The sequence below is a fragment of the Mesoplodon mirus genome (genome assembly GCF_964341445.2).
Source record: "Mesoplodon mirus genome assembly, chromosome: 3".
NCBI lineage: Eukaryota > Metazoa > Chordata > Mammalia > Artiodactyla > Ziphiidae > Mesoplodon > Mesoplodon mirus.
Genome location: NC_138978.1, coordinates 48,401,417 through 48,418,504, shown reverse-complemented (window position 1 = coordinate 48,418,504; position 17,088 = coordinate 48,401,417). Strand labels below are relative to the sequence as shown.

The following is a 17,088-nucleotide window of genomic DNA, read 5'->3' as shown; positions in this document are numbered from 1 at the left end:
AAAAGCCTTTTTCCTCAATGGCAGGAAATTAATGACAATATTTGTATAGCATTTTAGTACATCTTTACAACATCATCCGATACCATCTTTATTTTTATCCTATTTTATAGATGAAGAAACGGAGGCTCAGGGAGGGTCAAGATATTCCACTTAGCAAGTGGCAGAGCTGGAGCTAGAAACCAGATCTTAGGAAACCAAATGCACCTCTAGGGAAAGAGAGTTTTTCATTTCAGTAAAATTAGTACCTTCGTGGAGAGGGCCACAGCATCCTTTGATTTCACTTTCAGGAGGTCGATAAAGTAAGATGGGAAGAAATGAAGGCAAATCATTTTGCCAGGTCTTTCTAATTATAGAATTTTGATAATCAGCACTGTGACTACAAGCTGCTTTATAAAAGACTACGATTCCCAGCATGGCACAAAGGACCGCTGGGAAGACTTCGACTCCCAGCATGCTGTACTTTGGAACTCCCAGTCCCAGATGCAACGCTCCTCCTTACTCAGACGGCCGTAGAGACTACAGTTCCCAGCATGCAGCGCCGCCCCCAGTTTCGGCGCCCCGCCGGACCCTGCTTCGGAGAGACGTTTTGGACTCCAGAGGGCGGGCCCTGGGGTCCCAGCCCACTTTGGGGGACGTGTCTGCGGGGCGGTTCTGGCCCGTTGGGCCCATCCAGACGGAACCTCGAAGGGATGGGTTGGGGCCTGGGCCGGGCTTCGCCCAGGCAGCGTCTGAGACAGCCCCAATGGGGCCCTCGGGGGGCCTTCCTCTCTTTGAACTGCGGTGGCGGGTGGGCTCACTGTATACTGCACCCTTCAGAGTAGGGGCCGCCATCACCATGGACACTGCTGCGAGTCGGCCGTGCGCCGGCGGGCCGCGGGACATCCTGTGGCGCGTGAGTGCTGCGCGCGCTGTGGCAGGCGCTCGGCAGCTGCGGGGCTCGGGCTGGGCGTGCGGGCGCTGGTCGCGCGTGCGCGCTGGACGGGGGCGGGGCTGACTCGAGTGTAGTGTGGGGAGCGCGTGGGGAGGGGGCGACCCGAACGACTTATTTCAGGGTTGTGGGGGGCGTCCTGAGTGGAAGCTGGTTACAGAGGGGACGGGCGTGCTAGGGAAAGTTGGTTACAAGTTGTGTGCATGCGGGGCGTCCTGAGTGCAAACTCGTTAACGGCGTGAGAGAGGGGTCCTGAGTGGAAGCTGGTCATAGTGGGAAGGATGTCCTGCATGGGAGTTGGCAGAGAATGGGGAAGAGTTGTATGCAACTCTGCTGGGTGCACAATTAATAATTTGTTGATTACTTGGGACAAGAAGCGGGAAGGAGTATCCGGAATCAGAAAGAATGTGGTATGACCTTAGCAGGGGCTGGTCTTGGGGACTAGGTGAGCAGGACAGGTATTTTGTCAAATTAGAGAAATGTGTGCACTGTGGGCCCGAGAAGAGGAGGTACTTCCTTGTTGAAGTCCAATCAACAGTTCTGCCTCCATTCTGTGGAGGGCGCAGAGATATAGGAGTAAGATTCCTTTTAGGACAGTGCTTCTACCCCAGCGGCACTGCCATCTACTTTGTATCCCAAGTTACTGAGTCTTACCTGTTCTTTACCACCTGTATTACCAGTCATCGATGTCCTGTAGATTGTATGTCAGAAACGTGGCTGCAGTTTTTGTGTTTTTTTTTTTTTTAACTTTCTCTTTGCCACTGCCTTCCTTCAGATGCTGACTATAATCTTTGGCTTGGGCAATTGGGCTGGACTGCCTCCTGTTTGTCTCCTGTCTGTGTCTTGTCCCCTCTGATCCATCTTCATTATAGCCACCTTACAGACACAAGGGTGTTTTACCTTCCAAAATATAAATCGGATCGTCACTTGTGTGCTTAAAATGCCTCAGTATCTCTTCTTGTATTCAAGCAGTAAATCTTGTGTCTCATATGGTAGGCACTGGTGAGTCAGACATGAATACAATGCAGTAGTTGCCCAGTAAGGAGCTCATGTCTAATAAACACAATTACAATATACAGTTGGTTCCTGGAAAATGAATACACTTTCAGATATTGACATATCTATCAAACCTAGAGAGACAAGTGTAAGTTGCTGTAAAGTACAGTTGTAAACTAATTGAGACCTCCCTAACCCCCAAAGTGTGATATTTAATGTGACATCTGACTCTGGACTAAAACAAGCATCAGTTCACTGTTATTACAGGTTTCTGGAGTGGTGTGTAGTGTTACTCATAGTAGTAACCATTAGAGTTTATGTATAGCTGCATGGACTGTGATCTGGGTGTAAATATTAGTGATTAACATCCTGTATGAAAAGATAGGATTTGCATAACTGAAATAACTGAAATAGTTTGACTGACTTCATGATTGAGGGATTTTTGTTTGTTTAATTATAGGTTTTGGGCTGGAGGATAGTTACAAGTATTGTCTGGTCAGTGCTGCTTCTGCCCATCTGTACCACAGTATTTGTCATCTTCAGCAGCATTGATTTATTTCATCCTGTACAGTGGCTGTCTGGTAAGTGATACTCAGTTTGGGGAAAACAAATTTACAGGACCCACTTCTCAACATAAAAATCTCATTATGTTTTAAATAATTTATTTTAATTGCTTTATTGACAATGACAGAACATTCACTTTGAGGTATTCTTAAGGCATTCCCTTCCTAACATAGGCCTTTTCACTATATAATAAGATTAGTAGACACATCAGAGACTGTGTAGTATTATCACATGAACAGAAAGATCATTAGAAGACCACATCAATAAAAACCTAATTTTGTTTATTTGTCTCTTCTATTTGGCAGCTTTATTGATGTTGTCTTTTTAAGGAAGTGAACTATTCCTTTTATATATTTAAAAATTGTAGGTAGAAAATATGACATACCTTTTTAAAAAGTCTGTCTAAAATTAAGAATACTTTGGGACTTCCTTGGTGGTGCAGTGATTAAGAATCCACCTTCCAGTGCAGGGAACACAGGTTCGATCACTGGTGCAGGAAGATCCCACGTGCCACGGGGCAGCTACCCGTGTGCCACAACTACTGAGCCGTGTGCCTAGAGCCCGTGGTCCGCAACAAAGAGAAGCCACCACAATGAGAAACCCGCACACCGCTACAAGAGTAGCCCCTGCGCGCCACAACTAGAGAAAGCCCGTGGGCAGCAGTGAAGACCCAGTGCAACCAAAAATAAATTTAATTAATTAATTAATTAAAAAAAGAATGATACCCTGGAATCTGATACATGAAATATATTTTTAAAATGTCTATATTGTGGCTGATAAGAAAGATGAGAAGAGAGAAAAGGAGGAAAGACTAAGGAACATAGAGTTAAACTGAAAGATTGATGAGGAGGAAAAGATTGGAGCAGTCTAATGTTTCTCCAGATCCTTGGAGATAAAATTAATAAGTTCATTAAACTAAACTATTTTATGTTAATAATAGCTACCAATTATTGCTGCCTACTGTGTGCCAGGCACCATGCTAAGTACCTTAAGTATAATACTTCTTATCCTTCCTACAACCTGTATAATAATGACGTAGTATCCCTACTTAAATGAGGGAACTGAGACTCAGGTTATAAGTCTGTGCAGAGACACAGCTAGTGAATAACTGAACTAGGATTTGAATATTGGTCTCTGACTTCAAACCTATGTTTTTCCACTCTGCCACACTAGAATTAAAAAAATAAAAAGAGAGAAATGTTCCCAGAGTAGGTTTTGAAGTCTTTAAAGTCTTGCCTAAGGCCTAGAAGCACAAATACTCTTGAAATTCTTTTTTTCCCTCCCTCTCAGAAACAGTAACAATAAATTTCTTTTGCTTTGAAAAGTGGGAAGTATGTTGTTAATTTAATTTTTCTGAAGAAATGCCAATTTTCAAAGAGTTAAAAGCTTTACCTTGTGACCTTTGAAGAGATATTGCTGCTAAAGAATTAAAGTCATTTTAAGTTTTTTGTTGAAACATATCAATCACTTCTTGGGTGAGTCTCACATGTCAAAGGAAATTAAGCCATAAGCCAGCACAAGAATGGCAAGTATTTCTGTAACCACCTTGCTGCGTCTGCATCACTCATGAGCTGGGTTGTCTAGTTGCAACCTCAGAATATTTCGATATTGTAATCTAGAGCCATTACCAATTGTTCAGTATTGGCACTTGAGATAAACACTTTCTGCCATTTCATGGCCCAAGGGTATCCTAGTATCACTTTCTCTTCTGATTGGATTTGATTTATGCCATTTTTCTCATCAAATATTACTTGTGTCCTTCAACTTTTGCTTCACAAAGTCTTTACAGAGAAACTGTAGTCCTTCCTTCCTTATTTCCAGTCACATGAATCAGTTCTTTCACTCTTTTAGCTCAGTATAATGCTTGAGGAGTTTAATTGTGGATACTGAATAAATATTTTTCAATAATTTTGGTCACTGAATTAAAATTTTAAAAATAATTGGTTTCGTTATTAAGTCTTAGTCTATTTAACAAACATATGTCCTTATTTTTATATCTCTTATTCATGTTTTTAGGTATAATATATACGTATTTTATTTTATTTTATTTTTTTTTATTTTATTTTTTTTGCGGTATGCGGGCCTCTCACTGTTGTGGCCTCTCCCGTTGCGGAGCACAGGCTCCGGACGCGCAGGCCCAGCGGCCATGGCTCACGGGCCCAGCCGCTCCGCGGCATATGGGATCCTCCCAGACCGGGGCACGAACCCGTATCCCCTGCATCGGCAGGCAGACTCTCAACCACTGCGCCACCAGGGAGGCCCAAGTATAATATATACGTATTTTAAACTTTACCCATTTTTTAAATGGAATATTGATTGTTGAACTACTCTAAAATGTGAATGTATTAGTATTTCATAGGGACGTCATGACTTTTTTTTAATTCGGCTCATTTGGATGATTTATGGATTATGCTATTTCTAGAAATGTTACTTTTTTCTAGATGTAGGGACTAATTGCATTTATTAAGAAGAGATCTGAAAAATATTATTTACATTTTAAAAAGAAACTTTGTTGGTATATTTCTAAATGTGGTACTTCTCTGTTTCACGTGATAAAATGTTTGCATATGGTATTATTTTGTCTGATGTTAACATCTGGGTCATCTAAAAGAAATTCTAGTATAATTTTTAAGGACCTAGAACTTGGTCCAAATAACTCGTGCTGTATGTAGTTCTTGAGTTGATGTCCTATAGGACCCATCAGCAGTGTATGAGTAAATTTTTAAATAAAAGATAACTTTTAAAATTAAAATTATTGTTGTGGTTCAAGCCCCTTTTCTATTGCAGTATACTAAACATGACTATATAACTGAATGAACTTACTAATTCATCTCTCTTGTGTTTTAGATTCTTTCAGTGATCTGTATAGTTCCTATATAATCTTTTACCTTCTGCTGCTCTCAGTGGTAATAGTAATAATAAGTATTTTCAATGTGGAGTTCTATACAGGTGAGTTTTCAAATATTAACCATCTTTAAAATATCTGAGTTTATTTTACTAAGGGCAGACTCAATGCATTTTGTATGTGGATGTGTACATCAGAGGCTGTGTTTTATGTCAAAGTTTAAAAAATGTATACAGAATTATTATATATGCTTTGAATGTCTTACCATAAAATTTATTTGACCAATACATTCTCTGTTTTTAAAAAAATAATTAGAACTCTTAGGACAAATTTTGGATGATTCCACTTATATATATGAGGTATATCTAGAGTAGTCAAATTGATAGAGACACAAAGTAGGATGGTGCTTGCCAGGGGCTGGAGGGAGGAGGGAATGGGCAGTTGTTTAATGGGTATAGAGTTAATGGGTACAGGGGAGGATGGAAAAGTCTGGAGATGGATGGTGGTGATTGTTGCACAACAATGTAAGTGTACTTATGCCAGAAAACTATACACTTAAAAATGGTTAAGGGACTTCCCTGGTGGCCGAGCTTCCAGTGCAGGGGGCGTGGGTTCAATTCCTGGTCGAGGAACTAAGATCCCATGTGCCACGCAGTGAGGCAAAAAAAAAAAAAAAAAAAAGGTTAAAATGGTACCTTTTTTTAATGTGTACTTTATGACATACAAAAATTTAGACCTTTTAATAATTCACAGCTGGTGTTAAAGTTGTAATTCAGCAGATACATTATAAAAATAACTCCTTTATAGAGTAAGAGATCAAGACCAGATGATTTCTAAGGTCCTTTTCAAATATTGAAGTCTATAATTCTGTGGTTTTCCAACAAAATTTAAATATCATATGTTTTGCCTTGGGAGAATCACCTGTTAGATTTCAGAGCTTTTTAGTTTTTCTCAATTTCTCTCCTTGCTCTTCCTGCCGTTTCAGATTCCTTAAATCTGTCTTAAGGTAAAATGAGAAGCTTTTTCTGATACTTCTTTTTTTCACTGTAACGTCCTTCTTCTTTTTAGCTCTTTAGTACTTCCTTGTTAGATATGGCATAAAATTTCACACTGTTCTCTGGATTTTATAGTACATCCTTTTCCTTTGCTTTTCTAATCCCTCACTACTGGCTGATGGATCCCTTTTTCTATTCAAGCTGTCTACAGAACCCCTTGGTTTACAGCATGTGTTCTTTCACACTGTTCCATGTACATGGGTCATCTAGATTTAGATGCCAGACAAGGGCTCTCCAGCTAGTCATTCTTTTTTTTTTTTTGGCCTCACCATGCGGCATGCGGGATCTTAGTTCCCCAACCAGAGATTGAACCCGTGCCCCCTGCATTGGAAGCGAGGAGTCTTAACCACTGAATCACCAGGGAAGTCCCCATCTAGTCATTCTTAAAGCCTGACTAGTCACTTTGGCTCATTCCTTCAGCATTCCTTATGTATTACTTTATGCCATGCATTGTGTGGGGATAACAGATGTATGGTCCCAGTTTTCCCCAGGGGATCACAATTAATGCTGAGAAAGACAGTAATACATGAATAGTATGGATGTATAAAGAAGCACCATTTACCCAGCATGGGGAGCTTCCTGGAGGAGGTGATGCTTGAACCAAACCTTAAAGAATGAGCTGTATTAAGTAGACACGGAAGAAAAATGATGTTTTAGGGAAAAGGCATATCGTATAAAAAGGCTTAATGACATGAGAAGGTTTGGTATGTTCAGAGTATGAGTCAGAATATAAGTCAGTTACACAGTCAGTAGGCCTTGTGGGCATTTCTGGTGGGGAGGGGAAGGTGATAGCAGCCTCTTCCTCAAATTGTAAAGCACCTAAGCCCTCTCCCTTTATACTTGATTTTGCACCTCCCCACAATCTCTTTACTTGGTATGTATCAAAAGAAGAATGTGTACAAAGATAGGCCAGGGAACCCTGTGCCAACTGTTTTCAAAAGTCAGCACCCCTCACCTCCCACCCACACTTGGTTCCCCCAGCTCACTTCTGAAAACCTTTTAGGACTATCAGAGCGGTATTAGAAATTCCCATGCAAGTATTTATTTTAGTATTCAGTGTTATTTACCTGGTTTGTGGTTTATTTTTCACAGATGGACTGTATATTGACAATTTAAAACGCTGAAATAAGGATAACTTGCTGGAGGGCAAGCACTGTCTTAAAATTATTGTTTATTCCTTCATGGCAGTGAGGGGAGTGCCAGTGTAGACACTATTTGAACTATCAGGAAATCTTAATTAAAAAGAATTGAAAAATGTTAATCATACTATACTTAGGTTTCACCTCTTTAGATCCTTTGGTTTTTCTTTTTCTTTGTGCATCTGTTTGTATTCAGTCTTTTTTCAAATTATTTTAACTAAGAATTTTTAACTTGGTATTTTTCTGTACTATATTTTACATTGACTCTGGGTTTCTTCCTGCCCTTTGGCGTATTTGTGCAAAGATGAGAGGGAATAGTTTAAGTCCTCTAATTTCATATGCTGCAGATTATAAAGCCACAGTCACGTGTTTTGTTTGCAGTTGTGCCTTCCATTCCTTGCTCGAGACTGGCACTGATAGGGAAGATCATTCATCCTCAGCAGCTCATGCACTCCTTTATTCATGCTGCAATGGGAATGATGATGGCTTGGTGTGCTGCGGTGATAACCAAGGGTCAATACAGTTTTCTTGTGGTTCCCTGCACTGCTACGGAGAGGTAATATTACATATATTTTTTTTCTAAGGGTGCTTGTTTAGTTACTAAGGCCAAAGTGACCAATATACATTAATAGTTTATGGACGTTCTTTACTTTCCGGACTTCAGTAAAAAGTGCTTTTTTATGTACATCGAATGTTTTTGATGTTTTATGTTTGTTGAATTCAACAATTTTTTTAAACCATTTATTTTGTACTGTTGGACTGTAAGCTCCTTGAGAGTTGAGAACAGTAGGGGCTTTAAGACCTGGATGCAAATGGATATAATAGGAGAGAAATAGGAATGTATGAGAAATAGTACTTAGTAGGAAGAAAGTGAAATGTGCAGATAAAACCTCTGGGGGTTCAGAAGGCAGGGAGGGATCCACACATGGCTTCTTGGAGGAGGTGGTATTTCGGTTGGGGTTTGAAGGAAGGACAGTATGAGAAGAATGAAGAAAAAAATTTTTAATAATTAAAAATACCTTCTTCAGTAGAGTACTTTTATAATTTTGAAACTTATACAGTTCTTGAACAGATGGCATTGATGTAAATTTCAAGTTTATATTCTGACTTTAAAAGTCCAAAAAGTAATCTTAAGTTCTCTGTTATCCAGTGACTTTAAGACAGTGTTCATGACTGCTACTGAATACTTGATTTCCTTTTGTCCCCCAGTTACATTATGTAAGGCAAGTTTTTTTCCTAATGCAGTAAATTTTCTTTAGTGAAAAGGGTCCCCGTGAGGGATTGCCTAGTTATAAGAGCAACACAGAGAGAAGCCCAAAGTTACAGCATCTCTATCAGGTTATGGCCTTTATTTAGAATTCTTCAGTCCAGATGCAATTTACCCACTCATAAGCACCATTGCTTACTGTCATAGGGGACCTTCTTACTCTTACCAGATTTCTGGAGGAGCAGAGCTAGAGCATTTACTAAAGGTCAAGTTCTCATGCATCAGGGAAAAGGGTTTGGTTAATCTTTTGCCCACACTTAACCCCTTTGTTAGAATCTGGGGCATTTCTTAAGTAATTAAGTCAAAGCTTTGCCTTCAGTAAATAATGAGCCTAAAATAGTAATATGTGTCCCTGAATGTTGAATTAATAACCTAACTTTTCCCCTTCAGCTTAGATAGCCCTGCTGCACAAACCTGCTTAAATGAGTATCATCTTTTTTTTCTGCTGGCTGGAGCATTTATGGGCTATAGCTATAGCCTCCTGTATTTTATTAACAACATGAACTATCTTCCATTTCCCATCATACAGGTAAGCTATGACTTGAGCATTACTTTATGTCAGGATTTGGCAGAGTTAAAATTGCCTTGGTGTTTGTATATATAACTGGCATCATCTGATTAATTCAAGATTTGATCAGCAAAACTTAGGACTGAGATCCTCAAAATGCCATTTGGAGAGGAGATCCTTGTCTTCCTGAGACTTGAGTGTCTGTTTGAGAGCTGCAGTTGCCCTTCCTGCTGCCACTCTCAGAATACCTCTTTGCTCCACTCTTTCCCTCCCTGCTAGGTAGTGGCAGTTGCTGTGACCTAGCAGGGCTGGGGGAGGAGGAGGATGACATTCATGGAAAGTACCTCTGTGCAGCTGCCAGCTTCTTTTTGAACCGAAGAAGCTCATAAGCTTGAGGATGTACAACTAAGTATAGAATATGTCAGTTACTGTCTCAAATCCTTTTCAGAACAAGGCTTGATGTGCATAAATAAAACAGTTTTGACTGGTTTGAGTGGGATAGGTTTTAAAAATTCTACTAGTTTGGTAGGAGCTGTCTCTTCCTCTGGCAGGAGAGAGAAAGTGGGGTTGAGATTTTTCCAGTGCCATCAAGGCTTTCCCCAGCCTGTTGCTGCTATTCTTGACTGTGCTATTATTCGCTTCATTCCTGCTCTAGGGCATGCTGAGTACTGGGCTTTGGAGCAAAACTGTTAGAACCAGCCCCTTCCCACTAGGACCCAGTCCGGTAGGGAGAGAGGGGTATGTAAATAAATGATATTCCACAAGAGTGTAAGTGTGAGAGTGTGACGGATTAGGATTCTCCTGGTTTAACTAAAATTTTCACATGCCTGTTGCATTCCTGAGAACAATCTGACGAAAATACACCTACTGCAAGGAGACAGTGCTCACAGGATCTGGCCCTTATCTGGATCTGGCCCTTATCTCCCTGCAGTCTGTGAGTGTATGAACAAAGAGTCCTATTTACAAATTCTTCACATCTTATGATGATGAATTAAAGCAGAGTGTCAGCTTTGCCACCTCAGAATTTCAAAAGGAGAAAACCCCCCAAAATCCTGTATAGAAATATCCGTGGTGAATCAGCTTTGATCCAAACATAGTTAAGAATATAGGAAATGAAGAAAAAAAATTAGAGAAAAATGAGATTACCCCCAAATATCTTGCTCCTCCATGGACTTGTGTTGAAAGTAACCACCTATTTAATTAACATCACGGATGTGTAAGAGTGAACAAGGGGAGTCCAGGATTGACAGTACTGATAAATTATTGTTTCTACCATGTACTGTCACATTTGTAAAATTTGACTACTAAATTTTTTGTAATAGCTTTTGATAAAATCTTAGATTCATTCTTGTGTATTCTTCCAGACCCTTTACTGTACATTTATATATATAGTAGCTATAATACTACATATTTTGTGGGGTGAGGTTTTCATAAATAGTTTTATATTGTACATATTATTCAGTAACTACTTTTTTCATGTAACAGTATGAAAAATTAGACGTTTTTAAAAATCTAGTAATTTTAACCATTTACCATTAGTCCATTAGGTTTTTTTCCTATAAACTTGCCTATGCTACAAAAACCAGTTCTATTGCCCTTATTAAATTCTTAATGAGAGACTGATAGGGAAAAGCAGAACGTTGGCATGGAGTAGGGGACAAAGAAATGGATTAATGCCAAGACAGGCTTGGCAAGTTATATGCCAACAAGACTATTTGAAAGTATTAAATGAGATAAGATTTACAGAGCCTGGCACATAGTAAATATTTGAATAGGTACAGGGTAGCTCATAGCCAAATCACAGAAGAACCCAACAGGGAATTGAAAAACACTTCAGCTTGGGAGCAAGAAGAGGGTTTATTAGCTGTTCTCTGCATATCTACTGAAATGTCTACCTGCTTCCTTGGCCTCTCTGAACCCTTGTGAGTGATGATAGAGGTGAGAGCTGCAGTAGGAATAGTTTAGGGACTATGCCCTTTTTATTAGGGGGTTGAGGTGAGATGGTGGTAGCACCCAGTAACTGCATCGAATAGTGTAATTCCATGTCTTGGACTTTGAAAATATCTGAATAAATCAGGATACTTCAAGCTGTATGGTTAGTGATCAAGCATTCATTTCACCTGGGCTGCTTTTTGTAAGATGCTATGGGAATCTGCAGACGTGGTTTGAAGACATAACCTCTACCTAAGGACTATAATTCTTTGCTGCCTTTTAGCTTCTGAAATCCTTAGAGAAGGATCAGCCTTAATATAAACACAAAAGAAGACCAGAATTTGGGAAGTCCATCTTTGGTTCTTTGGGTTTCCTTAGATTCTTTCCAATAATTTAAAAAATATTTTTTCCATTGGCATTTTTAGGGCCGACAACCCTTGTTTCACAAGAAGTGTAATTTTTTCAGGAAAAACGTTTCATATTTTTTCCTATTTGATTATTTTCTCTTAGATTGTTAACATTGGAAGGTACCCACTAAGAAGGAACTGTTTAGCTGGTTCAGCCTTCTTATCTCACAGATAATTAGATAGGAGACAAGGCTGATTTAGTGTTATACAGAAAGAGGAAGCACTAGAACTCGGGTCTCCCAATTCTTGGTCTCATGTCTTCTTCACTACCTCCTATTTTTCTGCAAACAGCATGTGAAACATTTCAGTGTAGAGGCAGCATACATTATCTTTAAGGTTGCAGGCTCTGAAGTCAGCCTGCCTGCATTAAAATCGCAGCTTTTTCTTTTGCTAGCTGGTAACACTGGTTAAGTTACTTACCCTCTCTGTGCCTTGGTTTTCTCATCTGTAAGATGGGGATAATAATAGAACCTCCTTCATGGGGTTGTTTTGAGGTTTAAATGGATTAATGCATTTAAAGTGCTTGGAACACTACCTGGTATGTGGTAAGCATCCAAAGAATGTTAGCTAATGTTGTAATTATTATGTTTTTTGTACTTACTCCATCTCTGTAATCCTTACTATAAGTATAGATCGATATTGTTAATTTTCTCATTTCTGATCTCATATCAATGAGATGTTGTAAAATGTAAATATTAAATACTTTAACATCTGAAATGGATGATTTTTTTACCTCTGGAATAAACTTTGTCTTTTTATGCAGTGATTATGTTTTATGTGTGGACTGTTATAGTTATGTGCTTGCTTTGGAATAAAAAAGAACCTTTGTTTGAATGTCATTTGATTCTGGCTTTCTTTTCTTCCACAGCAATACAAGTTCTTGCGCTTCAGGAGGTCTCTGCTTTTGCTAGTTAAGCATAGTTGTGTGGAATCGCTGTTCCTGCTTAGAAATTTCTGCATTGTGTATTATTTTCTTGGTAAGAATTTCTGCTTTTTGATACAGTATATGTATTAGCTGATAGCTCAGAAAATATCAAAGTCATTCTTGATTGTATTTGTATATTTCCTACAATTGTAGGTATGTGATTAGCCCAGCTGATTGCTTGTTTCAATTAAATGTTTAGATTTAGATTCAAACATTCAAAGACTAGTTAAGAGAGAATATTGTTACAGAAAATGTGGTATATACATACAATGGAATAATAGTCAACCTTAAAAAATAAGGAAAGCCTGTCACATGCTACAACATGGATGAACCTTAAAGACATTATACTAAGTGAAATAAGCCAGGCGCAAAATGACAAATACTACATGATTCCACTTATACGAGGTGTCTAAAACAGTCAAGGGACTTCCCTGGTGGTCCAGTGGGTAAGACTCCAGACTCCCAATGCAGGGGGCCCAGGTTTGATCCTAGTTGGGGAACTAGATCCCACATGCAGGCCACAACTAGGAGTCTGCATGCCGCAACTGTGAGCCTGCGTGCCGCAATGAAGATCCTGTGTGCCACAACTAAGACCTGGCACAGCCAAAATAAATAAATAAATAAATATTTAAAAATATATAAATAAATAAAGTAGTCAAACTCTCAGAAATAGAAAGTAGAATAGTGGTTGCCAGGGACTAGAGGGAGGGGAGAAGGGGGAGTTGTTCAATGGACATGGAGTTTCAGTTTTACAAGGTGAAAAAGTTCTGGAGAGCTGTTGTATGACAAGGTGCCATACAGTGTATATACACTTAAAAGTGGTCAAGATGGTAAATTTTATAATGTATTTTTTACCACATAAAAAAATGTATCCTTTAAAAAAAAAGAGAAAATATTGTATATCATTTAGTCATTACTCTATAAATAACATATTCCTTTTTATAACTTTTTGTAACTTGCTAACTAATACAACAGAAATACCCTGTTGCTAAGGGGACATTGTAGAATTTATTAACATGAATTTTAAGCACAAAGATGCAGCTTATTTAATATAATGAACAGTACAAGTTGAATGGAAAACCTTAATCTCAATAGCAACACATTAATATAAACAAAATCCAGCATTCTAAAATACTGTTTTCAGACTATAACATTTTCTGGTCCTACTTTTTTCTGTGAAATAATTTTACAAAATTGTTCTATTTGTGCATAGGCCATTCTGTTGTCTACTTTAAAAAATTTTTAGTTTATATAATCCATTTTTCTACATAACTTTTATAATTGCCGTTTTAATGTTAACACTTTGTTGTTTTTTATTAAGCTACTGCAATCAGCCTGGATGTTCCCCTGTTGTTGTGTCAATACATTTGGGCTGACATAGCAGCTGTGTCAACATATCCATGTCAACTATTTCTTCTATAATTCCAGTTATGTTTCATTCAGATTTCATTTCCAGTGTTACCAGTTTTCATTTCTTTGTTGCACTTTGGTCTTTTTGGCCAGTTTCCTCTTTCAGTTTTTCATTTTGGTAAAATGTCATGGAGATTTATCATGGCAGATAAGGAGGCAACAACTACATGCTTTGCTGTCTGTGCCAGAACTGAATAACAGACGTGAGTGACTAATCACTAACAGACTTTGAAAGAAAGGATGTCCATCTGTTATCTATATACTGATTTGTGTACTACTGAAAAGCTAGAATTGCTATATTCAGTTATGCACAGCTAAGGCCACAGTAACTGAAATTTGAATTGTGTTGTTGTGGGCTGGTGTTATTAAACCACAGTAACTGAAATATGTACATGTTGGACCTGTGCAAAGCAAGGACTGCCTGTATTTAGAAATTACTCTCTTGGGAGGGTGGGAGGGAGGGAGATGCAAGAGGGAAGGGATATGGGAACAGATGTATATGTATAACTGATTCACTTTGTTATAAAGCAGAAACTAATAATAAAAAAAAAATAATGGCCAGAAAAAAAAAAAAAAAGAAATTACTTTCTTTTTCTGCCCATTCCTAATCAAAGTCTAGCATTTTGACTGAGGTCTTGGTGTCTACTTGGTCATCTCATCCACCTCATGTTCCAAAGCATGATTAAGATTTGTTTCATTAACTTTTTATGATTATAGCATGGTATTTTTTCATTTCAGGCCACATTCCCAAAGCTTGGATTAGCACTGCTATGGACCTTCAGTTAGATGAGTAAGTGATCCTGAAAAGTCTAATCTTAATGCTTTTAATTCTCTCCATCCTTTTAGATGTTTGCTACTTTCCAGATGTTTTATTTAGATTTAGCCTTTAAATTTTTAAAAAAATTGCATTCATTTTTGAATACACATAGTTCACATAATTTAAAATTCCGATGGTATATAAAAGGGTATACTGTGAATCTGTTGGCCCCTGTCTCTAGTCACCCAGTTCCTTTCCCCAAAAATAAGCAATGATAATTCCTTTTTTGTTAGATACAGCTTTTATATAAGTGAATTTCTTGAGTTGCATGGACATACCTCTCTTTTGTTTTTCTCCTCAATAATCATTCTTTGCTATGTTGTGGTAGATAAGCACCATACTATGGTTTTACTCTAATTTTACCTGTGAGGAAACCAGATTTGAGTCAGGTCACGTGACCAGTTGAAGGTCATAAGTAGCAATGGAGTGACAGCATTGGGGTTTATTGTTCTAGTTATTCCCTATGCACTTTGCACATAGGCAAAGCTTTAATCTTTATTTAGCGAATAAATGTAAACTCTATTAGTATTTGTTCTTTTAATTATTGGTTATTCCACTGTGATACTTTTTTTTTTTTTTTTTTTTTTGCGGTACGCGGGCCTCTCACTGTTGTGGCCTCTCCCGTTGCGGAGCACAGGCTCCGGATGCGCAGGCTCAGCGGCCATGGCTCACGGGCCCAGCCGCTCCGCGGCATATGGGATCCTCCCGGACCGGGGCACGAACCCGTATCCCCTGCATCGGCAGGCGGACTCTCAACCACTGCGCCACCAGGGAGGCCCCACTGTGATACTTTTGTATGATCTTAACTACTACCACTTTTGAGGAGTGGGAATATCGACATTTATGGATGTTTGAGGCATTATGGTTTCTCCAGTGTAGATTTCAAAAAATTCCTAACTTTTAAAAGTTGCTAGGTAAAATTTAGTTTTGTCTCCTGCTTAATCACTATATATGAAACCAAACGTGTGGGTCATTTATTATGTTAGCCCAGGTTTTATACTTGGTCAAATGGAAAGAGAAAAATAATAATGGTATTGATAGAAATTTAATATAATACTTTTTTCCTCCTTTCACCTAAAAAATGTTCTGTTTGTATGGCAGTGCCTGATATTCTGGACTTAATGTATGCCAGGCCCTCAGTAATGCTTATTTAAAAGCAGAAAAAAAACTTTATCATCCCCACCGCCACCCCAACCCCAAGGAATGTCAAGTACTATGCTGGGCACTCCTAACATAAACTGTTTAAATCTCATAAAAGCCCTAAGAGGTAGAATGAAGAGATTATGCCACCATATGGATGAGGAAACTGAGGGTAGGTTAGGTCAAGTGATTAACAAAATCACAACATTTACAAATAGCAGAATCAGAGGTTCTAGTCCTGTTTTCACAATTGCTAAGTGTGATTGTAGGATTATGATGACTTTGCAAATTGAGCTATTCAAGGTTTTGGTAACATTGCTTGCATTCCCTTTATTTAGCATTCTAACAGAGTTTCTTAAATTATTTTAAAAGTAAAGTTTGTTATTTTTAGATAGTACTTTGTGTTCTTAACTACTATGAAACTGTTTATACAAATACAGATAGAGCTGAAACCTGGTCCAGGAGAGGTGCTAGTCATGCTGAATGCTTTTTAAGTATCAAGCTACAAAACAACAATAATAAAATTTTACCCAGTCTCTAGGGGAGACTTCTTCCGTCATAGAAAGTGACAGTGAAGATTTGGAATGCAAGAAACTGAGAGCTAGTTTAGGTCTACTCTTCCCTTAAGGCTCCCTTGTGTACTTTATAAGAAGGTATTAGTGAAAGAACTGTACAGGGTACAAAAGGAGAGGAATCTATCACCATTATTATTTAGAAATAGGATTTGTTTGTTTCTCAGTGTAGGGCCTCAGATCTCTTAAATGCTTAGATTGTATTTTTCCTACAGGATTAAATAGTAATTTCTGCTTTCACAGGCAGTTTCATAGGCCTCTTGACACTGTGAGTGGCCTCTTGAATCTCTCATTACTCTACCATGTCTGGCTCTGTGGTGTCTTTGTCCTGATGACTTGGTACATCTCGTGGATCCTCTTCAAAATCTATGCCACAGAGGTTAGTACTGAGTTTTTTGTCAGTACTTTTCTGTTTTGAAGTGCAGAGGTTTATTTTTAGTAGAGCACTGATCAGCATGTTGTTGTGCCCAAAGCCATTTTGAAAACTTGGGTTTTGGTTTTTCTTCTGAGATTTCATAAGGCATATATCTTTTATAACCATCAATTATTTGTATTTTTTTCTGAGGAACAGTGTTAGTGTTCT

The 17,088-nt window shown here is 38.6% G+C and overlaps 1 protein-coding gene across 2 annotated transcripts in view; it reads left to right on the top strand.

The window, feature by feature from the left end:
* Positions 1-557: 557 nt before the first annotated feature.
* Positions 558-17,088, top strand: part of NDC1 (NDC1 transmembrane nucleoporin) — a 48,238-nt gene continuing 31,707 nt past the window's right edge. The window contains exons 1-8 of one of the 2 annotated variants that reach the window (XM_082612616.1): positions 558-892; positions 2,385-2,505; positions 5,336-5,437; positions 7,909-8,083; positions 9,185-9,323; positions 12,510-12,618; positions 14,715-14,766; positions 16,749-16,884. In XM_082612616.1, coding sequence (XP_082468742.1) covers positions 743-892; positions 2,385-2,505; positions 5,336-5,437; positions 7,909-8,083; positions 9,185-9,323; positions 12,510-12,618; positions 14,715-14,766; positions 16,749-16,884 — 984 coding nt within the window. In that variant the 5' untranslated portion in view covers positions 558-742. Of the gene's footprint in view, positions 893-1,096; positions 1,505-2,384; positions 2,506-5,335; positions 5,438-7,908; positions 8,084-9,184; positions 9,324-12,509; positions 12,619-14,714; positions 14,767-16,748; positions 16,885-17,088 lie in introns of those variants that run through there. The other variant, XM_082612617.1, reaches the window with a different exon arrangement.